The sequence below is a fragment of the Pimephales promelas genome, chromosome 6 (genome assembly GCF_988280905.1).
Source record: "Pimephales promelas chromosome 6, fPimPro1.hap1.1, whole genome shotgun sequence".
Taxonomy (NCBI): Eukaryota; Metazoa; Chordata; class Actinopteri; order Cypriniformes; family Leuciscidae; genus Pimephales; species Pimephales promelas.
In genome coordinates this window covers 28,845,999-28,873,519 of record NC_142774.1, presented here as the reverse complement: position 1 = coordinate 28,873,519, position 27,521 = coordinate 28,845,999, and the positions used below count along the sequence as shown (strand labels likewise).

Genomic DNA, 27,521 nt, shown 5'->3' with positions numbered 1-27,521 from the left:
GAGGAAAAGAGAGAGAAAACGCACAATGAAATCCTCTGTATTTGAAAGGGAGAACTAGATAAAAAAAAGAAAGAGAGAAGGAGAAAGAGAAAGAGTAGAAAATGAATAATAGGAACAGGAAGGAGTCCACGAATGGAAATGAGGACAGCACATTCAGGGAAAAAAGGAAGAGGGTAAAGAAAGAAACAGAGAGAGGGGTTTGCTGCTTTGCTGAGATCTGCAGGTTAACCTAATGTGTAGATCTGGAGAGATTTGCAAAGACATTTTTATTCATCTATGATTAAAGTCTCTCTCTCTCGCTTACGCTCTCTGACAGGAGGTTTGTTATGTTTTGTTTGTTTTTTCCACTACATACACAGAAATATTCCCTCATTGCTTTTCCTGCATGTTCTCACACGCATGCAAATTAACTTTACACACGTAAAGCAGGATGCATGTGCTCACGCACACACCTAGTCGTTCAATTGGTACACCGGCACGGTAACTTTATAATAAATACATGAAGATGAGACATCAGATTCGCTGATTATGCACATACAGCCGAGTGCTTTGGGGATAAACACAAATTTTTGCGTTGCTTATATTAACACAAGTGCTCTGGCCCGCTGACCCTCTAGGCAGCCTATCCATACAGACTAACTAACATACTAACAAACAGTCTGCAGATTCTATTCAGGCAAACATATTTGCACAAAACATGATTTTAATGAATTAATAAACAATAATTTTTTTATTAATAATATATTAATTTAATTAATAATAATAATTTATAAAACTGATCAAACATGAGTTGTCATGAATTCTTATACCATTGGCTTTGACGGCTTATATGCGTACGAGTCACATGGGCTAAAATGGTAATTTTTTTAACTTATAGACTACGTTTACATGCAGCCAATTTTCGGGTTATGGTCGGGTCACTATTCTGGTTTCTGAAACATTAGGAATAACCCGCTTACATGCTTAAGCAGAGAGAGTTTCTCCTGTATGGAATTGCAATATCCCAATGTAAACGGCGACGCACGGTTAGCGTCTAGACGTATAAACAACCTTCAAGGCCAATTTATACTTCTGCGTAGGGTGCGCGCGGTAGGTACGCCGTAGCATACGCACAGACGCGTCCCATATCGCGTACCCTTCGCCGTAGCCCGACGCGCACCTCTTCAAAAATGTACCTACACGTCACGGCTTGTAGTAACCTAGCCGCAACTCGAGGAATCTAAACAGTGGAACATTAAAACCCTCCGCTGCCAACTAGCGTTTCGGAGCAGTACTGCAGAGCAACCAAGACCTGAACGCAGAAGTATAAATGCTCACAACGGCGTCGCCTACATGCGTAGCCAACGCCGTACACTACGGCGTACCCTCGATGCTGAAGTATAAATTGGCCTTAAGACGCAATATCCGATTCTTCTTCCTGTATCCAAAGACAACAACAACAGCAGCACGCGGAAAATGAATAGTTCGGGGCATATAGCGATCACCTTTGTTTGCGCTTTGATGCTGGTAATGTAACTGAGCTCGCTCCAAAAGTATGCTGTGCTGTGTCTCGCTTGGTCTCGCCATGTTTACTTCCGGTATCCACAAGTTTCCTACGCCCCATGAGGCCTTGCGTCAAAAGTGGGCGCGACTTCCGGTTGGAAGTAAACAAAGCGCGATTTGACATGCTTGACACTCGTTCATTCAACAGTTGACAGTCATTCAAGTTATAGCGATCCAAACTAGCTAACGATGTGGGAACACAACCTCAACGAAATTAAAAAGGGTGAAATAACAGTACCTTTACCCTCCGCAGTAGTTGATTGGGAGTATTATAATAACATTATTAATAATCAATACTCATCAAGGCATGGTGACAGACAGTTGTGTGAGCTGACAAACAATTAAAATAAAAAATACACACTTAGTCATTGTGCTTTGGAGTTTATTCAAAATTATAAATGAATGTGCTACTTGAATACATTAACTGGCACATTTGGTATTCTGTCAACACAGGCTTTGATCCTGAGTTTAGGTGTAACATCAGTAGAAAACAGCCAAACACATGCTGATAGAGTTTATAGAACATTAAGAATTTAAACAAATGTACACAGGAAGATTCGTCGTCTTTTGGGAGGTGATGGAAACTACAGTCGTTGGCAGGATCAGAGACGGGCTCTGGCAGAATCACTCTGATTTCGTTTTCAGCTTGTGTTCAAAACAATCCCGTTTAAGCCACTAAATTAGTTTAGTCCGGTTATACATACAACCGCGAGCAGCACATGTTGTCCCTGAGCTCCGTAACGACATCTCTCATAAAGATTTGCGTCTTTAAATAGTAAAATAATTCTCCGAAAAACAGCTAGCCTCTTCGCTAACTAACACACAAAATACCATTGGAATGCTACTTCCGCCGCGTCACCGGAAGTTTCACCCACTTTATTTTTTACAGGAGCGCCCCTCGGAAACTTGTGGATACTGCGTGCAGATTTTTGTATGCGCCAAGAAGTTTCTCTACTCAAAAGACCAAGATTCCTTGCGAATAGAACCTGCGCAGAACACAAATCACTATGGGGATATGCCGATATACGCGTTTACATGACCAAAAAATCGGGTTAGAAAAGGAGTACCCCAGGAGGTATAATATCCCGGTTTTTGCCGGTGTTTATGGCCGTTCGGGACCAGGTTATTGCTAATATCCCGGTTTTGAATGGGTTATTGGCTGCATGTAAACCTAGTCAGGCATTCATTGCATGGAAAAGAAAAGTGCAAACACAATACAAAATACTCACTTAAAATGAATGCTGTCATCATTTACCCTCACGTTTTTCCAAACGTGTATAATTTTATGTCTTATCAGGAATACAATTATATTTTGAAGAATGTTGGTAACTAAACCGTTCTGACAACAACAACAAAAAAAAACATTTCTCAAAACATTTCGTGTTCCACAAAAGAAAGAAAGTCATACAGGTTTGGAACGACATGATTTAGAGTGAAATATCCCTTTAAAAGTGCAGTCTACAAGGGTTTGTTTACATTTTTACATCAAAACATTTAAAACAAACAAACAGCTTAAAGGTAGGGTAGGCAATTTTCAGAGAGGCTAGCAATAGCGAGCTAGCTTTGAAAGCATAAGATCCCACCCTCCCTTCAGAGCGTCTCCAAAGCCACACCCCCTTCAAAACACATGAACGCATACAGCAGAGAGCAAACAAAAGCGTCATGAGAGACAACTTACAGAGCTCTTACTTGTATATAATGCCTGCTGCAGATTTGAGTTGGCATTGAGTTTTGCCATTGAAACTAGAGCCAGACCGATATATCGGCAGACCGATATTATCGGCCGATATTAGGCATTTTCCAAACTATCGGTAACGGCAGTTATAATGGCCGATAAATGAATATTTCAAAAATAAAATAAAAACGGACGAAACACGCTTGAACCATGTCATGAGTTTTGGAGTTATATAGTTTGTCCACAAGAGGGGAATCTACACCGTTCCTGTTGGCAACACTCGTTGAGTTGGTCACGATACATACATTGCTTGAATAACAATTAAAAGAACATCCCCATCAGTTCTCTTAATTCAAATAAGCATAACAAAATTTGTGACTATCATGTCCAGTTTCAAATAAATAAATAAATAAAATATCGGTCGATATATCGGAATATCGGATTTTAAAACCCAAAAATATTTGTATATCGGTATAGGCCTTCAAAATTCTTTATCGGTCAGGCTCTAATTGAAACGCATACATTTGAGAAACGTATGTATTAAATAAATAATCGTATGTATTAAATAAATAAATAATCTAAATGCATTTATATATATATATATATAAATGCATTTAGACCACTTAACTTAGTGATTGCTATCAGGATGTGAAGAGACTTTCAACCAGCATAAAAAAAATTTTTCTGGAACAAATTGCCTACCCTGCCTTTAATATAGATCTTTAGATTCTTATAGTGAAAGATCACATGGGCATTTTAGGTGAGCTTATTTAACAGCTTCAGTATTTGTCTTAAACTTGAGTGAAAATCCTTACCTGGATTTTCCAATTTGGAGATGTTGAGTTGGATGCTCTGATCTTCATCTTGTTTCTCCTGACCCAGAATCATCCAGTTCTCCAGTACATCTGAGTCTGAGTCCGAATCCAGATCCTCCACAAAAGGAGGTATAGATTCAGAAGAGCTCTCGTCAGATTCAGAATCCAACAGCACAATATCGTCTGGAGAGCTCCTTCCTGTTTGAACTTGTGGTGGACAGGGTGAAAGTAAGCTACTGGGATGCAACTTCCTTTTCCAGTATTTTGATGATTGACCTTTGTTAGCACAAACGCTGTCATCTTCCTCTGTGTTGTCTGACACTGTGATGGTATCTGGGCCGGAGTCAATCACAATAACATCTACAGGTGGAGCAGGAGGCAAGGACTTCTGCTGTGGCTGAGTCCGTGGTACTGATGACTGGACCTCTCTCGAGTCCTCACGGTCCTCCTGGATCTCAGCGTTGTAGTGCAGCTGGGAATAGAGCCGGAACTCCAGCTCGCTGTCAGCGTCAGACAAACCAGAGTCTGTCTCATCCCGGTAGAGTTCGTCCTCATAGTCCTCCCGCTCCTGATACCCTGAGAACATCTCAAGGTGATCCCTAAACAGAAAATCATATATCATGAGTCATCATTCAATACCCATAAAGATTGCTTTATTCAGTACATCATTCTGCCAATATCTGCACAAGCCCCACCACAAAAATAAATAAATATTTTATATTATTTTTTAAAAACATTCTTACTTTACAATACAAACTAGATTAATGTATAAGGTTTTTAATTCGCAATAATAACAGAAAAAGAAACCATAATAATTTTCCCTATGTTCTAACTGATTCTTTTATTACTATCAGAACTCAAGCCTGCTAGATACCTTTGTTGTGACATACAGTACTGTGCAGAAGTCTTAGGCACACTAGCATTTTCCACAGTTCTTCTGGTCTTAGTCTCTGTTTTTTTCTGTTTCTTCATATAATTTCAGATGCATTTGATGATGGTGAGATCCGACCTCCGTGTGGAGCATTGGCTGTTGTCAGAATCCTTGTGCATTCAAAAAATTTCACTGGATTATTACAATTAATGGCACAATTAATGTCTGGAAATGTAAACTGATTATTTCCTACAGAGACACTACAACAAAATATATAAATAACTGGCTTAAAACCATTTCTTTGAGGCAAAAATACTAGTGTGCCTAAGACTTCTGCACAGTACTTTATTTAAAATACCTGAATTCACAAGAATAATAAAATCAACGATGTCTTGATACTGTTATCAAGATGATTCTGATTATTAAAACTTAAATTAAAATACGTATGCTGTGTGAGACAACTGAGAATTACTCAATTGCTGTTGTATAGATTAGTACATTATACATTGCTTAAATGGTGAACTTCACTTCAGCCCTTTTAAGAGCACAACAAATAAGGCTAACGTTATTTTGAAAAAAAAAAAATAGATGTTAAATGAGTAAACTTTGTATGGATAAATTGATAGACACTTAAGTCAAACATTTTTTATTCAAAGTGAAAGCCATGCGAAGACAATCTGTTTCCATAACACAAACTGCAATGATGTAAACACAAAGCACAGCTAGCTACTGTTTAGTTTTTAACAAACTGTCAGTTTACTGCTTTGTCTTCTGTACAATAGCAATTATGCCAGATCCATGCATCATATTCAATTCTGTTTTGTTATCCTCTCTATGTCTCACTTGTCAAAAAGCACGAGTGGATTTGTTTCAATTTAGCATGTTTGAGAGATTTCTGGTCAAAACCATTAAAACGATTCCAAACATCACGAACACCGCAGATTGAATGCATAAACAACAACACAGAACACAAGCTATGGACAGTTTGCAAACTGGAAGACTGAATAATTCAGTAAAAATAGGAATGGTTCACAATAATAAATATATACATATAATATATATATATATATATAAAAGCAAAGACTACATTAAAAAAACTTGCCATCTAACAGCCTTATATCGTTGAATGCAACATTAGGCAACATATTTTATGAACATGTGTTAGCTTCAGTGCTATTAGTGCTACTCAATGACCCACGTGTGTTCACGTACACATGGATGTCGGTTGTGGATGTATTACTAATAAACGGTCACGAAAGTGTTTTAAAACATCTGTAACCTTAACTACACAAAATGACACGTTTCAAAGAGTTTTCTACCAGGCTGAAGAAAAATCTGACCTGTTTACAAGTTCCGATTTGAACGCGGTGACACTCACTTCCGGACTCCGAAGGAAATTTAATGGTTGGCCAACTATTCTTCATCCCTGGGAAAATAAATGCACTACATTTAGCGCACACACTGAAGGTTAGTATGGTTGAGTATAGGGACTGTTTTAACTGTTACCATGCTTGTTCATAGTGTGAATGGGAGAGGGTTTGGAAATCTTTGAGCTGTTTGTAGGAATTTGTACTTACAGTTACAAGAAACACAAGGAAGTCATTAAACACCGGACCCTGAAATGTAGTAAACGAAGGCCTAAGCATTTTTTCTTTTTTCCTTTTTTTTTACACCTTGTTCAGATAAATATAGTGTCATTGTGAAGAGGTTGCCGTTAATGAGTAATAATAATAATTATTATTATTATTATTAGTTTGATTTGGTGTTGGTCAGAAAGCAGAAAATAATAACACACAAAAAAATAACACACACCAAATGATTGCCTAAAGCATTGCCTCATAACGTGGCTACAAAAAATAAATAAATAAATACAAAACACATATATGTGTATCAGGCCCATGTTATACAATACATGTATGTATATATATATATATATATATATATATAATTTTTTTATTATTTTTTTATTTTATTTTTAACATGTTGGCCTAGGCCCTAGCCTATATATTTAAGACAATTTCATTTGTAGCTAACAGTTATCAAAGAGCTGCATTTCAAGATGTTGGCTTTTAACTTGAGATGTGAACTTCTTGCTATCTTTATTGCTGTGATAGAAATAACATGCAAAATGTCCTTTTATCAGTTGCAATGTTTGGCCACTTCTGAGGTCCAGAATTTACATATCTTAACAGGCAGCATATCTGTCACAAACATATCTGAATATAAATCACACATTTTTGTTCTTTCCTTCTTTCTTGCTTGCTTTTCTTTCTTTCTTTCCTTCTTTCTTTCTTTCTATTTTTATGAAATCACAGGCTATACCTTTATCATCTCCAGAGCCTGACATGAACAGAGCTCGCTGATGTGGGAATCATGGTGTGAATGCCATCTGATTCTGAAGACGTCTCCATGCGTGTCAGTGTCAGAAAAGGCCATCAAAGCAGTGGATTGTTTTCTTTCAAAAGGTTACATTTCCTAAATGAAGCCAAAAGCCCACCACATATGCCATATTTTGGGAGAAAGCTGCAGAAATAGGGATTGCAGCTGGAGAACGGAATGCCTGGCTGCTCTTGCCATATTGGACGTATTTGTTGATCGTTATTACTATTATTGTTTTAAAAGGAAAAGGGAAGTGCTTGTTCATCTGTTAATCTCCACAAATTCAAACCAGTCGGGTGTTGAAGATGGAGTCACAAGCGAGGATGCAGGCTTTCCCATTCCAATATCTGATTTCACATGGCTGTTCTGCATGAGAAAGATTTTCATTTGGGAAATGAAGCCAAATGGCCACCTTCACCTACCCCTGCGTTTATATCGCTGATGTCTCCAGTCTGCACCTTCAGTGTGTTATTCAAGTGTAACATTGCCCCATACTGTGCTATGATCAATATTTGAGCATACAATTATCATGGCATTGAAAGTTATAAGTCTATTTGGATGCTATATATATAAACATAATAGCTTTATTTCTGTGTAGGAACCAATCTATAGATGGGGAATTCCTAATAAAAACAATCACGCAAAGTGTACCAGATTGTACACTAAATAATGGGTTAATAACAAATGTAAATAATAAATAAGGTTTTTTTTCCAAATAAGGTTCTTTCTCTTGCCTTCTCTCTCTCTCTCTCTCTCTCTCTCTCTCTCTCTCTCTCTCTCTCTCTCTCTCTCTCTCTCTCTCTCTCTCTCTCTCTCTCTCTCTCTCTCTGTGTGTCTTTTGTTTGTGCAAGCAATATAGAGCCTTTGATTCTGACAATTTATTATAAAGGGTGATGTCATTCGCCTGTTTGATTGTTTTCCTTTTTGAGGGTCCACTTAGAATATCAAGGCACAGTTTGACCCCAGCATGTCGCTACATGTCACATGATCTGGAACAAAACATCGAGTGAAGAAACCCATGTCCTCTTTGTGTGGTCTGGTGTTGTGCCAAGTGTTGACTGGTCTAGAACTGGCACTATTTCCTGCTGAGGCTTGGGGTTCATACTTCAAGAGACATTTTCACAGTTGTTGGCAGGTTAATACTTACAATGCATCAAATCACTCAATTAGATAATTTCCAATTTGGTACAGATTTTGGCATAACACCAAACATGTTGCCGAATAAGAAAACTTCTTTTAAACAGATTTTCAGTATGAGGATTCTGTTTCTCTGACAATCACTTCTCCATAAGTTATTAACACATAGGCTATATCCATGTTTAATAATAATACTCTAATAGGACAATAAAAAAAGATCCCACATCAATGTTCTTTGCATTTCAAACTATCAATGCTTTTTAAATATGGGGGGGAAAGTGCATATTAGCACGTTTAATTTGTTTAATAGTGCTTTATAGTGCTTTCACAGATTTGACAGCTCTGCAACAAAAGCTTTTCTTTATGAGGTACCGAGCAAATTCCAAATGTCAGGTTTTTGGTAGATAAGATGTCAATTAAGTTGGCCTAATATGTAAAGTAATTGCTTACCAAAAAATGTCTTAGAATAGTCTCACGAATAATAGGTGGATCCAAAAGGGGATCTCCTTCAAACTGGTAAAAAAGATTTTAAAATATTTCAGTAAATATGTAATTTGATCTATTTTTTAGTTTTTTTTTTTTTTTTTTTTGATGACAGTGTTGAAAACATTGTAGCATATTTGAGGAAACAAAGAGCGGGATATTAAAAAACACGTAAAGTGTGTTTCGGTCTGAATTTCTTCGGTTGTTTTTGTTTTTAAATGTTTACTGAAACGACACTTTTTGATTATGGGAGCTTGCGGTGAAAAGCATTGGATTATTGGACTGCTATAACACCAATCACAGACCAAATGAGTTGAATAAAAACAGAGACGTCATTAATGTTGTTGATTTTCTCTGTGTATTTGTTTACTTTTTATTTTAATTGTCCTCCTTGACTCTCGCGTCTCGGTCAAAAGCGATTATTTCCGCTTCCAGCAGGGCAACAACCAAAATCCCCCTTACCAAAAAACTCTCCGCGCTTTAATTAGCCTACTTTATTAATTAAACCAAGAAGGAGCCTGAAACATCACATTTTGTAATCTTATCACGTTAACACTGCATGATCGGTGCAGTGCTGCCAATCGAAATATTAGCAGTCAGAATTTCAGACAACAAAACTCTTTAGAATTGTGTTTTAATAAAAAAAATGCATTGCTGTATTATTATTATTATTATTATTAGGCTATTATTATTATTATTATTATTACTATTATTATTTTACATTTGCATGGGTCTACATAGCCTATATTTCCAAGCATGAACTTTTTAGTTACAGAGCAATTTAGCTAATAAATTATGCCTTGCAAATTAGTTTCTAAAACAGGTTTGTTACAGCAATTGTAAATTAAGGGACAGCATTCATTCTGATAATATAAGACTTCTGAGAATCTTTCTAACGTTTCTTGTCTTTTTTTTCTTTCTTTTAGTGGTATTGCTCTGCAGGGAACAACTGTCGGCTATTATTATTTTATGATTTTATTAATAATAATTATTAGGCTATTGTTGTTGCAATAATAATGATAATAATAATTATGTAATTACATTAAAAGGCTTACATGTATTAGATACAGTTTATAGGCTATAGATTTTATTTAGTTTTTCAGGACTTTTAGCCTAGCTACAATAAGATTAAGCGGAAACGGTGTCATTCGACAAATAAATCCATTAAAATAAAAACCTCAGAGCTATTTTATCGTCCTTGATGTCTTAAGAATTAGGCTATCACTGTGGTTTGACCATCGTGAATACAAAACAGAGGAAATAAATTAGGCCTATATCATTTTAAAGTCTATTATTAAACCTAAATAAATTCTGTGGTCTCATGCATGTGTTAAAGGAGGCGATATGAAGGGAGGAAGAAGGGGGAGAAAGAGTGGACGTTGATGTAAGTTGATGTAGGACAAGCTTGGCCTTTGATCTTCGAGCGGAGAGTCGTGTGTAGCGATGCGGTTACATCGCCTCAGGTCACCGTGACAACAGTCACCTGCACTGAAACAGCCAGTGCTTCACAACTCACAGAAGGCAGTTGGAACTCTGCATGGGCTTTATCCTCAAAATATCATTCTTTTATTTGTTTATTGCAAATGGATACGGGCTTTTCCCGTCATGCGCGAAAAAATGTTGTAATTAAATAATTGACCTCTGGGCCAAAATTATCTGAGACAAGCCACGGGCCACTCTGAATTAAATTAATAAGGTCTATAAAGCTGCATTCATTATTCTGCCTTTAGCCCTCTATCAATGGAACATGGCTTTATGGGGCGCGATTAAATGAGCTACATTTGTTGTTTTCTGAGAAGAGGTCAGAGAGTGCTGAACGGCGCGTCCATCGCATTGTTCCGCGCTCAATTGTGTCTGTGTCGCCCATGAACCTAGAGACCTCGAATCATCGCCTGGCGTCATCCAGCGCGTGCGTTCGCGTGCATTGTCGGTGCTAAACGGAAAAAAAGCAGAAGTCTCGTTAGGTTGACCAAATTATGCCTTAAAAAGTCACATCACTGCAACCAAAAGGCCTCACGGACTGAAAGTTATTTTTTTGTGTGTATTTTGGCAGAAGGCTTACATTTGTTTGGTAACACTTATTGCAGCCTGACGTAAAAAAAAGAAAAAATTATATATATATATATATATATATATATATATATATATATATATATATAGGCTATATATATATATATATATATATATATATATAGCTATAGCTATAGCTATATATATATATAGGCTAGCCTATATATGTATACACACACACACACACACATAGCCTATAGCCTACATATAGGCTACACGCGATTTTCATATTTTATGATGAATAGGTTACACTGGATTTTATAAATAAATATTTTAATAAATAAATATTCTATTAATTGAATATTGAAAATTGTTGTATTTGGGATTCACGCACATGTTTAGTAATTATAATTAGCCTATTAACTAAAGATCATTTTCTGGATTTCACTTTACTGAACCCAAAATCACCTGACGCATTTAAAGGGATAGTTCACCCAAAAATGAAAATTCTGTCATCATTTAGGCCCAGTCAAAATTGGTATGAATGGATTACTTTGAAGAATGTCGGTAACCATTGAATGACCCCATTGACTTCCATACACTCTAAAAAATGCTGGGTTGTTTTAACCCAACTTTGGGTCAAATATGGACTAACCCAGCCGTTGGGTTAAATTTTTACATTACATTTTTAACCCAACATTTCGGATTTGTCCATATTTGACCCAAAATTGGGTTAAAACAACCCAGCATTTTTTAGAGTGTAGGCTAAAGGTTAAAAATACGATGGAAGTCAATGATGCCCGCGACAACTGTTTGGTTACCGACATTCTTCAAAATATCTTCTTTGATGTTTCACATAGCAAAGAAATGCTTACAGGTTTGGAACAACTTGAGGATGAGTAAATGATAGAATGTTCGTTTTGGGGTGAACTAACACTCTAAAAAATGCTGGGTTGTTTTAACCCAATTTTGGGTCAAATATGGACAAACCCAGCCATTGGGTTAAAAGTTTTCCACATGTATAAAATGGCGCAGTGGATAAGGCACATGCCTTTGGTGTGAGAGACCCGGGTTTGAATCCACTGTGAGACGCACCAATGTGTCCCTGAGCAAGACACTTAACCTCTAGTTGCACTCTAAACAACGCTGGGTTGTTTTAACCCAAATTTGGGTCAAATATGGACAAATGTTGGGTTTAAAATGTTATTTAAAAAAATTACAGTTGAAAGTGAAAGTTAAAGTTTAAATGACATTTTTTAACCCAACATTTGGGTTTGTCCATATTTGACCCAAATTTGGGTTGAAACAACCCAGCATTTTTTAGAGTGAGCGAAAGTTAAGTTTGAAAAGTATTACCAACAAATGATCAGATCTAGGGCCTAAACCCCACGTCACTGTCAATTTGAAGAGGGGGAGCGGTTGTGTGTGAGTGAGTGAGAGAGAGAGAGAGAGGAAGAAAGAGAGAGAGAGAGAGAGAGAGAGAGAGAGAGAGAGAGAGAGAGAGAGAGGGAGAGAGAGAGAGGAAGAGGAAGAAAGAAGGCATGAGCGCGCGGCTCTTTCTTGACTTTGCCCCATAATCGTTTCACGCTTCCTTCAGAGTCTCTTTTCCACCTAAAACGTTTAGTCTCACTCCAGTGAACAATTGCAACGGCGCAACAGGGAGCGGAAGAGTCACATTATTTCAAACTACCATTTGTCAAAACCACTGTTACAAAAAAAAAAAAAAAAAAAAAAGCGCAGAGAGACCAACAACAGAGGATATAGGAGAGGGAACTTTTTTGTTCTCACCCCCCCCGCTCATCCCTCTGTCCAACCTCTAGCCACGGCATGGACTTGGACCAAAAGGGTCCATCTCTGCGCATCGGACGGTCGGGTAGGGCCTTGTCTGTTTATCCATTTCACTTGAACTATTGTTTGTTCAAAGTAGTCTAGGTCTCTGTTTTACAAAACTTTTTACAAATACAGCATTACTTCCTAAATGGGCTAGATGTCTTTTATAAAACTGTTTTTGTTAAAATTAATCCTCATATTGAGATGAATGTTGGTGGTCCATCTTTTGACACTTTTAACATGAGAAAAAACAAATGAAGAACACCACGTTGTAATGGGTCTAAAAATTCTATAAGCTTATTTTGGCACACCTTTGCGAACCCTTTGATTTTGAGCTTAGAGTGTGCTGGGGTTGGGCCTATTTTTCTGCCCTACAGTCCAAAGAACAAAATCAAAATTCAAAACCGTCAGGATATTTAAAAACTAGGCCTGTATACGCGAAAATGGATGAGGAACCAGTGACGCACACAATTGGGTTCTTGAAAGATGTTTGTTTCAATGGAAAAAAAAAACTTTGAGACTTGAGTCCCTCAGATTATTTCATTTTGATCCAGAAGCATAAATTATGACCGTTCAGCCCATTGGATTCAATAAGAAATATGTTTGTGTTTTCATAAACGTCACTCGTTCACGCGTCACATTTAAAACTCCCAATGAAATGGCGCGTGCAGTTGAGATTTCTGCGTTTAATCTGCCGGTGTTGTTGCTGCTTACTTGGCTCAACGTGAGGTTGAGCTTCACAGCTTCACAGATGTAGCAGTAGCCTATAGTCAAAACTGATTGTTTACACGTCGAATGTGTTAGTATATTGGCTATATATGCATAACGGGATTTTTTTATAACAACGAAAAAAACAACGTTCTTTAATAGTTCTGTCTTAAATAGAAAATGAGCCATGAGGTGGTTAAACTCACCTGCGTCAAAACGGCTACGCCCAGATTTCCTTGAAGACTAAATCAAATTATTATGAGACATCGGACATCCCAGTAGGCCTATATTTGGTTGTGTGTGTTTTTTTTTTTTTGTCTTTTGATTTTTATGAGCATTCAATTTTTATAGTAGGCTATGACTAGCCTGTTGTTCATCATTTTGTGTCAAAATATATCTATCTTTAAAACTTAAACTAAGCTGACTTGCAGTCGTCAAAAAGCAATGCAGCTATATGCTTTCTCCTGATGTTCTGAGAGGTTCCTTTCCTCAATGATAGCGACCGAGAAATAACTTGATTTAACTCGAATAATACTAAACAGCTAATCTAAAAGAAACGGAACAGAATACGAGTTTCTGTGGTGTAAATCATTAACTGCAACTTGGTGTGGACTGGAAGCCTTGTCTTTGGCTTTGACTCTGATAGGCTCAATTCAGAATTATTTTTAAAATTTGTGCCCACCGAATTCTGAAAACTTCTACATTCTTGTTTTATTTTGTGTGCGTCTGTTTTGTTTAGCATAGCCTACTGTCTATTATGTAGCCTAGGCTATTTGTTTTTTTAAGTGATTTCTTTAATAACCCGAATCCTAAACCCTAAATCATTTTGTCTTAAAAAAAAAAAAACACTGGCCTATCTCAATAATGGATTATGTTAATGATTTAGAAAAAAAGGTATATATATATATATATATATATATATAAATTCCAAGACAGAAGCAAACTGTAGGCTACAAATGATCAGCTATGTTTTAGTTGTTTTTATATTTAATTTGTGAAGCTATAGCAAAAAATTTGGGCAACTGTTATAAGCAAGCATTTCCTCAAGAAAGACAGAATTTGAGAGCATTTAGTCACGTGGGCCACAGTTAAACACATGGAAATTGAGAGACAAAAGGAGCCTACAATAATTCAAATAATTTATGCGAAAATATTTAATCTCTAATTTAAAATGAATCATAAAGTTATAAAATAGCCATAGTTAATGTTTATTTGAGGGCTGCGTTTGTCTCTTCAAAACAAAACAGCGACACACATATTTAAACGTCTAATGAGATTAAAAACGGAATACAAAATATCTGCAAATAGCGCTTAGGCCTTTTTTAACATTGCAAAACGTCTAGTTGCTATAATTTCACAAGTCTATAAGTGTGCGTGCGCATAGGCTGTGTGTGCGCGCGGTGTGTGTGTGTGTGGTGTGTGTGTTTGCGCGCGATGGAGCTTCTTCATAAGAGACCAAAGGTTCGCCCCCTCGTGGCACTTATGGCGCACCACGGAGGAATCTCTCCTTCACAGAATGTAGCGAATATGTGAGCTGAGCACATGCATTTTGAAGGTAGCCTACCATAGGATTACAGTGACTTAAATATTACATTATTCTGACCAGGCAAATCCATATATAACATAATTGTATCTTTGATCTCTAGATGTGACTAGTCGCAGAATATGCACGGAAATTTGCCCCAAAGTGTTCTCAATCAAAACAATGGAGTTTTAGAAGAGTTAAGGTTTGGGTGTTCCTTTAAATATATAGGCAATTTAACATCTGAATGTAACACGTTGAATAACATGATTAGTCGTTTTATGTTTTGACTTAGGCCTATTTATATTTTGACTTTTTTGTATAGGCCTATAAATTAATGAAGGACACAAATAAATATAGCCTACATAACGGTAATTATATAAAAAAAATCAAATGAACGAATGAATGAAATAATAGCCTACTGGTTTCTTAAAAAAAATAATAATAATAATTAAAAGTGTATTGCACTGATTACCATGATGCTAGACACCACGGCAATTACTGTATAATCATTATTTAAAAACACCATAGTTTCTAAGTCAACTAAACTTAACTTAATATCTGTTTTTAGGGCTGGTAATGAAAAATTATTTAGGATAGAGCAAAAGTCTGTGTGGTACAGCGCTCGTCCGTCAAACATGTAGGGAGATTATTTTGTTGTTGGAAAGAAACCTCATAAATAGGTAAATAAAAAAATAAAAACGAATAGATTTCATTATGAATGATGAAATTGTTAAACCTTTTAAAGTCTTTTTTAATTATTATTATTTATTTTTTTTACTAAATAACAATATTAAAACTTTTGTCAAAGACACCAAACAGCAGTCGCAACTGCACGTGCGACATCATTTATAATTTCTAATAATGTGTAAATACAACAGTGAGAAAATATTTTCATTTATTTTTTATGTATCATTATCTTTTATATCCATGTAGCTCAGAAAATGCTGCAATCCGTCAGTTGTCAAGCATTTTTTAAATAATGATTTAACAAAGGTTATTTACAGTTGAAAACATATAATGACGCAATACCCAATTATTAACCATTTATTAATTGAATGACTGAAAAAAAAGAGCTAACGGATATTTAAGAATTTCAATTTTATCACCTTCCTTAATTGAAATTAGACATGGGATCAGCGAAGCCAGAGAACCAACTTCGATTCAAGACTCCCTATTTGTCGGTGCACAATTGGGACAGCACGCCACTCTCATATTGGTTCAGTGTTAGCCAATCGGTGTCGTCTTTATCTGAGCGCGACTCAGGGCGATTGTGACGGCAGAGGTGCAGCGCTCGGATAGGTAGACTTCTCTTGATTGACAGTCTCGCTCGGGCTCGGTAGTAGATTCAGAGCGCTGTAGCTTTGGCGCTGTCCACAAGAGAGCAGGTTCTGAAACGCGCCGTGCGCTCGTGCAGTGTTTGCGCGGTAAGGACTGGAGGCTCGACCACTGCTTCTCACACTGGAAGAACACCGTTCGGCGGACATCAATTGCGACGGGAGAGAAAAACTACACCGCCATACCAGTCAACTGAGACTTTCCGTGGATTTTTACGCGGGTCAAAACTTGATAAAACCTGTTTCTTCTTCACGACATTTCTTGGACATTTTTTTTTCAAGTTCAAATGCTTTGCGCAATGGCTATTTATCATTTTCTGTTTAACTTTGGCAAACATTTTGATTCGGGGTTCACACCAAGTACTTTTTAATTTTATATGTCTACGGTCGTATATCTATTGTTTGGGGATCTTCGTGCTGTCGGAGTAATCTGCATATTTTCTTTCTTTTCTTTTCTTTTTTTTAAAGAGAGTCTGAGGGCGCGATTTGAGCAATTAGAAGATGCAAGGAAATCGCGTTTATGTGAAGATCCGTTAAACATGAAGTAAATGTTTGGGTTTCTCAGAAACCTCACCAGGATTTTACATATCCCTGGAAGGGACGCGCTCTGACAGTGCGAACCTCGGTCACAGTTCACGGGTCACGGTCAGTGGAGCGAGGATGTCAAGATAGAGCTTGGAAACGAGACTTCTACATTTTTATCTAAAGCTTAAGAAGACTGTTCGGACTAATATTAAAATTGGTACATGCCAGGACTTTTCTTGATATGCCATTTTGATGAATCCCTACAGATGTCTGAGTTAGTTCACTCTGGATGTTGGGCCGCAGAAGCAGTTGTGTGACCCTGCAGGGTTGTGCCCGGACCGCCTTTTTGCTTATTTTTGTAGACTAATTTATGACGGACAAGATAAATGATTATTTATTAAATTATCATTTTTTAGTCCCTCCACGCAATTCACAAAAACTAGCCTACTTTTACTCTTGATAGGCCATAGGTCTTCAGGGTCAATTGTTTATTTTCCAACCAAAGTTTCTTTGGACTTCTAAACAGCTGAAACTGCGTTTAAAAGAGACATTTCCGAGCAGAACGGACTGACTACAAACGCACAAACCTTTAAAAGAAAAAGTACTGGACATTAAAGACTTTTTGCTTCTTTTTAACGGAGGGCCTGTCCTGCTAAACGATGGAAATCCACTGCAAACACGACCCGTTCGCAGCGATGCACAGTAAGTTCACCGTCGTTCAGTAACTGCTTTCAAATAGTTGATTTCTTTCAAAGTTCCCAGAATGTTTTTTTTATTTTTTATTATTATTTATTAAATAAATAGGATAACAAAATATAGGCTACATTCTTTACGGTTCTTTATTGGCATTAGTTCCATGAAGAACCTTGAAATCTCTACATTCCACAAAACGTTCTTGAAAGGTTTTTTTTTTTAAGTGTTTTTCACACTAAGAAAAAATGGTTCTTTGAAGAACTGATGACCTGAAGGTTCTTTGGGGAACCAAAAATGGTTCCCACCTTTTGAAACCTTTATTTTTAAGAGTAAACACCGATTACATCTAATGAAATCAAAGCATGTGCAAACTTGAATAAGGCAACTGTCTTAAATAAATCAATGTGACGTTTTTTTGCTGTTTGGTCCGATTGTTTTGGCATTCTAAGAACCGGATTGCTTTGTTAGAGCTTTAGCCTGCTTGACAATCCCAGGGGGGAAGAGAGGGGGAAGAGATCGCGGCCAAGGCCAGCAGAGCAGCGGACACAAACTGAACTTGAACCGCAGCTGAGCCTGAGGATATGGCAAACAGGCTCCGTAACCTTTAAATACATTGCGCGAGAGTAGCTGTAAACAGGCCACTTGTGAGGTTAAAAACGAAAGCTGAAGTTGCTCACTGTGGCGGAGAGATGTGTGGTCACTCATTCGTGACATGGCGGACACCGGTGGTCCCCCAAGATAGCAGCGTTAAGGGCCCCTTTTCTCTTTCCCTGCTCTTTATTATACGTGTTGCAGTCAGCGTGCAAGCAGCAAACAACAGCTTCATTATTTTACTTAATTATGAATGAGCATTTTCAGTGTGCAAGACACACTTTTTATTGTTTTAATAATCATTAAATATTTATTAGTTATTTATGAAAAACCAGCGTATCTTTAATTTGTAAGAATTTTTTTTTTGAAAACCGAGAATTGCAATGTCTTTGTTACCCAAACCAAGCTGCCAATCACATATTATGCACCCTGAAAATGCAATTGTGATCTCTCTCTCCTCCTGATCCTCGCTCGCTCGCTCATTCTTTCTTTCTCTCTCTCTCATCGATGAATAAACCTGCAAAACTCAAATATGCGCGCACCCACCCACTCTTACACACGCACGTCTATGTGAAATGACATCAATTGGCATGGTGAATGAAACGGTGGATTAGATGTATACACATTTCAGAAGCTAGAACGAATCACGTTTCCTCTCTGCCACAATATCTCAACACAATCCACGGGGTAAAACGATTACACCGAAAATGTCAAACGGTGCAAGCTTTAAGAATGGACTGTCTGTGCCAAGAAACTGCGAGACTATGAGGAAAGAAACTCTCACTGACGTTGCAGAGACAGGAAGAAGACTTTATGATGTTTTAAACTCATAGGCTGTTTATCTTTCTCATGTTTATTCATACGACTTTGCAGGTTTTAAATAACCATAAAAAGTGTAAACTATCGTACAATGTAAGTTACAATATTTAACACCTGGTGCAGTAAATTATAAGCTATGTTACAGTTGTTATTAGGTCACTAGTTGGTCGTATAAATTGGTAAAGTTTTACCCAAAATTGACACGAGCTATGAATGCGTATGCTATAGCAGTCGTAGGCTATTAATTTTGCCAAAGACTTCTAACAGTGTTTTATCTGTTTTTATTTAAACACGAATTAAATAAAAAAATAAATAAATACGAAATTGTCATTGTCTATCGAAAAAAATGACTAATTCAGTCTTACTTAGGAGTGAAGCATTGAAGTTTGCTAAGATTCTTTTTTTTTTTTTTTTTTTTTTTTGCTGGAATTTCTGAAGTGTCATCTTTAGTTTCTGTGCTCTGAGTTTCTCTTGTTTTTTTTTTTTTGGTATCGGTTATTTATTTATTTTTTTAAACAGTATTCTTTTCTTTTTACAATTTTACGTAAATTATGCAAAAATTCATTATTAGTGAATAAAATAAATAATAGGCTATATGCAGTGAGACATTAATTATTAATAGGTAATGATATGCTACGTGAGTAAACAATGACAAAATATAAATAATCAACCTGTTATGATGTACACAGTCTAGAGTAGTTTATGACTATATGACCATATTAAATCTCTTTAAAACTTTTTAATCCAGGAAACCTAAACGCTTAGGCTACTGGACTTTATAACCTATGTTTAAAAGTATTTTCTTTTTTACTATAGCCTACAAGATAAATCAGACTCTTTTTATTTTTAAAATGTATATATCTGTGATTTTACTTACAAATTATGCATGCATTCATTCTCGAAAACAATGCATTTACCCTGCATGAATGAAGGTAGTCCCGTAGTTGTTTCTTTTCTTTTTTCTCTCGAGTGTGTTTGTTAAAGCACGCCTGATGTCACGTCGCTTTGCTGGCGTTTGGTTTAACCGAGGCGGCCGATAGCGGATCGTAATGGAGCAGCGTCTCTAATCGGGTTTATTTTCTGGATGGGGGAGCATGAATGTCTTTCAGCCGCTCTCGCCATTTCTAAACGGAACCTGCCTCGAAATCAATCAAAGCTCTAGGAACACTTCGATTTATAAGCTTGCAGTATTTGCTGAAGAAAAGTCTGGGTTAGATCACATCTGAATAGCTTGTTTCATTTAATCCTTGGCAGCCTTATTTCTCTACGCTCTCATATTCAAACAAACACATATCTCATATAGGCTACACTTAAATACATGCTTGATCAGTGTGCATATATTAATAATATGTCATCATAACTAACTGTAAATCAGTGCTTAACTGGTGATTAGTTGCAGAGAAAAAGTTTCCAACTAAACATTTGGGGACATTTAATATTCAACAATATTATTGATCTGTGTTGTATTACTTTCATGTTATCACTGTGAAGCTTCTTTGATACAATCTGTATTGTAAAAAGCGCTATATAAATAAATATGACTTGACTTGACTAAAGTATTAGAATTTCAACATAAACTGATCTAAAAACTCTCTAAGTTATCCAAATTTAAAAACCTAAGGCCATCCACAGGAAGAATCATTTTATACTCGACTTTCAAATGTTTGTCTGATGCTTTTCACTGTGTGTATTTCTTAAGGACACATATGTGATGCTGTTTATTACATTGAAACTGTGGGGATTAAGCAAAATTATATAATAATATATATATACACAAACACATTTAATCATAAAAAAGTTTGCGCACCTAATTTTTAATGTACATCTTTAAAATCAACTGAGCTAATTGACCTTGTGACTTTGTCAGTAAGTTTTTAAATAATAAACTGTTAAAGAAAAAGGAAACTGAAGCAAAACGAAATAGAAAAGCGGTCAAATGAAACTGAAATCAGACTTCTAGAGACCTCTCAGAGGTCAAATCACTCAGTAAAGGAACTTCATTAAAAAGCAGCTCACTGCCTTGAGAGAATGAAAATGACACATAGCTGGGTATTAATTTTCTTTTAGCCGAACTTATATATAGTTATGAGGACACAAGGCCAGTTAGGTCTTTTTGATATCGCCTGCCCGGATGTATTTAAGATCCATTACCCTGTAGCTCGGATTAACAGATCCCCCAGTCCCTTTGTGTGTGTAAATGTGTGTTTGTGTGTTCCCCTTCTGAAGCAATCAGTATGTTAATATGGCAGATTGGGCTGGATTACCACAAAGACTTCTGCACTGAAATGATGATAAGATACTGAATTCTAATGAATATATACAGTACAAGAATGAAAGAAAATATCCAAAAGTCTAAGCCCACCACCCACTGTGCAAAAAAAGACTCCACTACAATTATAGACCATATACAAAAACAAACTTGAGCGAGGAGGTCATGTGCAATTCTCTAGGTGACCACCAGGGGCAGATATGGTAAAGAGGAGAGGAAGAGACTGAATAATGAATCGTAACCTTCAGGTCGCGCGCACACACCAGGGTGGGACAGCAACACCTTTTGCCTGCTATGTGAAAGCTTCTGTATTTAAGGATGATATGATTTGCTCAGTGTCCTTTTATTGCTGTCTGTGTCCACAGGGCATGGAGGGGTGAATCAGCTGGGTGGGGTGTTTGTCAACGGGCGGCCCTTGCCTGACGTGGTGCGGCAGAGGATAGTGGAGTTGGCCCATCAGGGCGTACGTCCATGTGACATCTCCCGCCAGCTCCGGGTCAGCCACGGCTGCGTCAGCAAGATACTGGGCAGGTGAGTTCTGCTTATAAGAAAATGTCAAACAGAAGCATGTATAAGTGTGTGTTTATATATATATATATATAAACTCTAACCCTAATCATACATCATTCAGTATCATAGCACCAAAGTATGTGTGTGATTCTGTTGAACTGTCTATTCCTCAAACAATCTTGAAATAATCACTCTAACTTGAAAAATATTAAGCAGCACAACCATTTTCAACATTGATAATAATAAGAAATGGTTCTTGAGCATCAACAAGATATATTAAAATGGAAAATAATCTATTATTATACTGTTTTATTCTATTTTTGATCAAATACATGCAGCCTTGATGAGTATAAGAGACTTAAAAAGTATGTAGCACTTTATCTCAAACTGTAAACTATTAAAATATTATATAAGAGAGTGGATGCAACTTGCAACATGTGACTAGACACATTCTATAGAGCTCTATGTCAGTATAAAGTCAGTTTCTCAAGATATTGTATGATTATTTCACATAACATTGCATTGGTGAATAATATGGATTAGTTCCCACAGACAGAGTTTGCTTTGTCCCAAATCGAAGAGGATTTTGAATGGAGAATCTCCATTGCCTGTGCTATTTTCTCCAGAACTAGGCTTAATCATTGCCTGGGAAACCAGCTTAATGTCCTCTATTGCATTCAAACAGTGGAGTCAGTGTCTATTTGTTGCCTTTAAAAGCTTTCCAACCATCCTTCCATTCTTTCATCAAAGTCAACTGATACATAATCCATAATAAATATCAATTTCCAAAATATCCATACACTGATGAATGCCGGCCATACGGCTGATATTCCCTCTGCCTTTGGTTCAACTTGAGGCTGACTCAGCGGTTCCTTTCAAAGGAGACACGTTGAAATTCAGTAATTCTGAAATCTCGCACCGAAGCCAAAGTCAAAGCGCCGTCTTTTCTTTCTGGGACAAAAAAAGAAAAGATTCATCACATTTTACATTTGCATCAAAATGACACTGGGCACCATACGTCTCCTGAGGAGGGAGGGATGGCTGGAAGGACAGAGAAAGGGAGAGAGAGAGGAGGAAAGAGAGAAGGAGAGGGAGGAAGGGGTTAAGGGGGAGGGCAGAATTTGAATGGATAAAGGTGTGGATTAGTGCTAGAGCCTTTAGCTATATCAAAAAAATGTGTTTCGCATTGTTCTCCTTTGCCTCAGCCCTCTTCCCCCAGCCCCGGTCCAACTCACTCAACCGTTACTGCAGCGCTCTCTGTGTGTGCGTGTGTGTGTGTGTGTGTGTGTGTGGTAATATCTTCCCTCCCTCTTACTGCTCAGGCAGAAAACACACTAATATGTGGGCTGCAAGTGAGGTTTGAGTAAATAAGGCGTATGACTAACTCGGCTCTCTTGTAATGAGGGAATTTTCTGCATGCTAATTTTGGTGAACTTTTCATGGCTGTGCTGTACGCTTTATCTTTGTGTGTAGGACATTAACTAAATCTAGCCATGCATGATGAAGCAGAGCACCTAAAACCCCATTTACCTTGGTGAAATTACTGTAATGCATAGCCGGGCTGGATGCTTCATAAAACACAAGAAAAAGCTAATATATGAGACACAAATTTTCAAGATTACATTAATTAATTAATTAATCATCAGATATTCAATACATTTTCAAATGGTTAATAAATGCATTAAATAATGAATTATATCATATATCAATTTCATAATATACACACATACAGTTCAAAAGTTTGAGGTAAGATATTTTTTATTTGTAATAAATTAATACTTTTATTGAGCAAGGATTGAACAAAAATAGTTAAATCATTTACATTGTTACAAAATATTTTTTATTTCAAATAAATGTCTTTCTATTCATCAAAGAATCCACGAAAATACTAAGCATCACAACTGTTTTCGGAATTTATAATAATAAGAAAATTAACAAGCATATTAGAATGCATTAATATGAATCTATTTAAATAATGATTATTCACCAAATGATCTCATTTTAAATATATTTTAATATTTTCAATAAATGTCTTAAAATTAAAAATATATAATAATATATTAATATTTAACTCAATGATTATTCCACCATGATTTGCTTAAAGGGATGGTTCATTATTTACTCAGCCTCATGTCGTTCCAAACCCGTTAGACTTTCTTTCATCTTCGGAAAACAAATGAAGATCTTTTTGATGAAATCTGAGAGCTTTCTGTCCCTCCGTTGACAGTCTACACAACTACCACTTTGATGCCAAAGTTATTTAAGAGTTCGTAAAACTAATCCATAAGAATTGAGTAACTAACTATCATTTAGTTTTTAGTTTTATTACATATAAACATGAATCAACTCACACATCAGTTGTGGTAAACAGAAGCTCAAGCATGGTTGCTTTAACACAGTCTCATCTTTTGTCTTTGACGTCTTTTGTCTTTTTAGGGTACCCTTAAACGTCGGTTAAATTCGTACAAATTTTACGAGGTGGCTAATTCGTAACTATTCGTACGACCTCACTCGTACGAATTAGTACGTTTTTGCTAAATCTTACATATTTTACGAAATGGCCAATTTGTATGAATTCGTACGAATGACCTACCCCTGACCCCGCCCCTAAACCTACCCCCATCACGTGGGTTTGGACAAATCGTACGAATTCATACGAGTGAGGTCGTATGAATTAGTACGAATTAGCCACTTTTTAATCACTCGTACGAATTCGTACGAATTGGTCGTGAGATAACGTAGTGATCCAGGGCCGTCATACAACTGCCGCTTTACCTTTAATGTCAGTTAGGTGACGGGGTAGGTTTAGGGGTAGGTTTAGGTCTGGGGTAGGTTAGGATCCGATAACGTCATCTAACCGACGTTTAAGGGTACCCTAAAAAGGCGGATGTTGACGTATGGTCAAAAGACGTCCCAAGACATCAGTCATATGACGTCTTGGGATGAGACTGCGCTGGCCGCTTGACGTGCAAGAACCAATGATGTGTGTTACGCAGCAGTTCTAGCTTCCGCAAGAGGTTTGTTCTCGCACGTCAAGCAGGTTCAGTTGAGCTTCTATTTATGTTCACTGATCAATGTTTAGATGTCAATAAAAGCCTAAATTCAAACTGTTCATCATATAAACCGATCGTATCTCTCCAGAAAATTTGGACTAAACCGCTCAATTCACACGGATTACTTTTACAATCTCTTTATGAACTTTGTGGAAAGTGGCGTTTCTGTCGATGGAGGGGCAGAAAGTTCATAGATTTCATCAAAAAGATCTTCATTTGTGTTCCCAAGATGAACTTGGTCTTAAGGGTTTGAAGCGAAATGAGGGTGAGTAATTGATTTTTTGGGGGGTTTACACTTACCATAGATGAATTAATATAGAATGTGTGGACACAGGTGTGAATTTATCTGCATGGCTTCAATCAGAATTTAGACCAGGATGTATTTCAGAATTCCTCTGTGTATGGCTTAAAGGTGCACTAAGCAATGTCACACGTTTTTTTACAACGCATTCTCACCCCAAGGCGTCACCTTTGACCATGCTTCAATATTTGACGTTTTAGGCGCCCTTTAGCGTCACTTACATGACGCGATCCTACGGCGTCATCTAACTGACGCTAAAGGAAAGCGTCAGTTAGAGGACGCGGTTAGGTTTAGGTGTGGGGTGGGGGTAGGGTACACGCGATCCTAGGGCGTCATCTAACTGACGCTAAAGGGCGCCTAAAGCGTCAGATATTGAAGCATGTCCAAATGCTTCCCCAGTTAAGTGACGCCTTGGGGGTGAGAATGGGCTGTGTTTTAGGCCAAAACTTTTTTTTTGTCACATACAGCAAACATCTCTTTACTATCCGCTAGCTGCCTGTCCCCTAAACACACTGTAAAAAAGTGCGGTATATGCAGACAACCCAGAAAACACAAATGGCAACAAAAACAAATTGCGGCAACCTGCTCCACAAAACATAACAAACTGTTCCAGCCAATTACTGACAAGAAGGCACTGGGGGTGGGGTTTGGGGGGGTCAGAGCGCGAATGAGGAGGAGGGAGGGTCTTTCTAGCCTCCGTTTTGTTTGAAAATACTTTAAACGTCACCTGACATCACTTAGCACCTTTAAACAAGATTATTTTTTATTTTTTAATTGGCTGAACAGATTGATTATTTATTTCAGGTTTGTGAAAGGTGTTGTTCATGGTGTCTGTGTTACTAGTTGGCTAACCTGCTGCACGCTGACCGCAAGGCATTATAGGCCTACTATGCCAGAACTCTCTGTTTATCTTGCCTGGTTAAATACAACTCTCAGTCCATTTGCTCCACAGGTACTATGAGACAGGCAGCATCAGACCAGGGGTGATCGGAGGCTCCAAACCAAAGGTTGCTACACCCAAAGTCGTCGACAAAATCGCTGATTACAAACGCCAAAACCCCACCATGTTTGCCTGGGAGATCCGAGACAGACTGCTGGCTGAGAGAGTGTGTGATAATGACAGCGTGCCCAGTGTCAGCTCAATCAACAGGTGTGTGTGTGTGCACTGTTAAAATATTTTCATTATCCATTCAACTTGACACAAAATTGTTTAGGCCTAAGTGTCAATTTGATTTCCTTAAAATATAAGGGAGTGACTTAAGATTGAACCTTTTAAGATTTGATTGGGTTTTGAACTTGTTTGAAGCGTGTTTTTCTGAATTTGTTTTTGCCATTGCTTCACTTTCCAAACATGCATAAAGCCTGTAAATTACTGTTCAAAACTTTGGGGTCAGTAAAATTTGCGTTTTTTGAGGAAATGAATACTTTTGAGCATTAAATTAACAGTAAATCCATTATAATGTTACAAAAATATTCTATTTAAAATAAATGCTGTTCTTCTGAACTTTCTATTCATCAAAGAACCCTGAAAAAAAAAAAAGATCACAGTTTCCACCAAAATATTAAGCAGCGCAACTGTTTTCAACATAGATTATAATAAGAAATGTTTCTTGAGCACCAATTTAGCACATTAAAATTATTTCTGAGGGATCATGTGACACTGAAGACAGTAATTGCTGCTGAAAATTCAGCTTTGCATCACAGGAACTAATTACATATGAAAAAATAATCAAATAGAAAACAATTATTTTAAATTGTAATAATATTTTACAATATTTCTGGTTATTGTTTACAATATGTGTTTTTGATCAAATAAATGCAGCCTTATTGAGTATAAGACTTATTTCAAAAACGTATGTGTACAAACGTGAAATAGTTGGTTACTTCAGAAAAGGGATATAGAAATGCATGGATAATAGATAGAAAGAATGGAGGAGGATAGAGAAAAACAACAGGACTGACTGAGTTAGTGGAATAAAAAGACACATATTCATGAGCAGTGTCCAGTTTACTGCTTCAACAGCATGTGTACAATGACAATCTTTCTCTGAGAGAGAGAGATTGTGTGAGAGAGAGAGAGAGAGAGATTGTGTGTGAGAGAGAGAGAAAGAGAGAGAGGGGGGAGGCAGAGAGGGGAAAGGTGCTTTGCTTGAGCAGCCATGCAGGAAGTGTGAGACTCTGCTGCCATGTCAGCCTGCATGAGCCACTTCACACACACACACACACACACATCACGTGCTTGCATACTTATATTAAAGCATATACAGTACCCACACACCCCTACACATAGCACCTTGCATAGTAAACCTCAAACACACCATAATGTCTAATTCCTGTTTGCTCTTTCTTTGCCGCAGGATAATTCGCACTAAAGTCCAGCAACCACCTGGCCAATCAGGAGCGATCTCTGCCCATAATTTAGGTAAGAGTCAATGTCACATTTACTTTTGT

The 27,521-nt window shown here is 37.2% G+C and overlaps 2 protein-coding genes across 5 annotated transcripts in view; one reads left to right on the top strand and one right to left on the bottom strand.

Annotated features, from left to right (window-relative positions):
- zcchc7 (zinc finger, CCHC domain containing 7) overlaps positions 1-6,357 on the bottom strand; it is a 66,474-nt gene extending 60,117 nt beyond the window's left edge. The window contains exons 1-2 of one of the 2 annotated variants that reach the window (XM_039693010.2): positions 6,244-6,357; positions 4,033-4,631 (exon numbers count right to left, since the gene is read on the bottom strand). In XM_039693010.2, the coding sequence (XP_039548944.2) occupies positions 4,033-4,618 (586 nt within the window). In that variant the 5' untranslated portion in view covers positions 4,619-4,631; positions 6,244-6,357. Of the gene's footprint in view, positions 1-4,032; positions 4,632-4,906; positions 5,048-6,243 lie in introns of those variants that run through there. The other variant, XM_039693001.2, reaches the window with a different exon arrangement.
- Positions 6,358-12,429: 6,072 nt separating this feature from the next.
- Positions 12,430-27,521, top strand: part of pax5 (paired box 5) — a 60,312-nt gene continuing 45,220 nt past the window's right edge. For 2 of the 3 annotated variants that reach the window (XM_089132347.1, XM_089132345.1), the window contains exons 1-4: positions 12,430-12,785; positions 21,572-21,737; positions 26,023-26,220; positions 27,428-27,492. In XM_089132347.1, the coding sequence (XP_088988473.1) occupies positions 12,740-12,785; positions 21,572-21,737; positions 26,023-26,220; positions 27,428-27,492 (475 nt within the window). In that variant the 5' untranslated portion in view covers positions 12,430-12,739. Of the gene's footprint in view, positions 12,786-16,310; positions 17,537-21,571; positions 21,738-26,022; positions 26,221-27,427; positions 27,493-27,521 lie in introns of those variants that run through there. The other variant, XM_089132346.1, reaches the window with a different exon arrangement.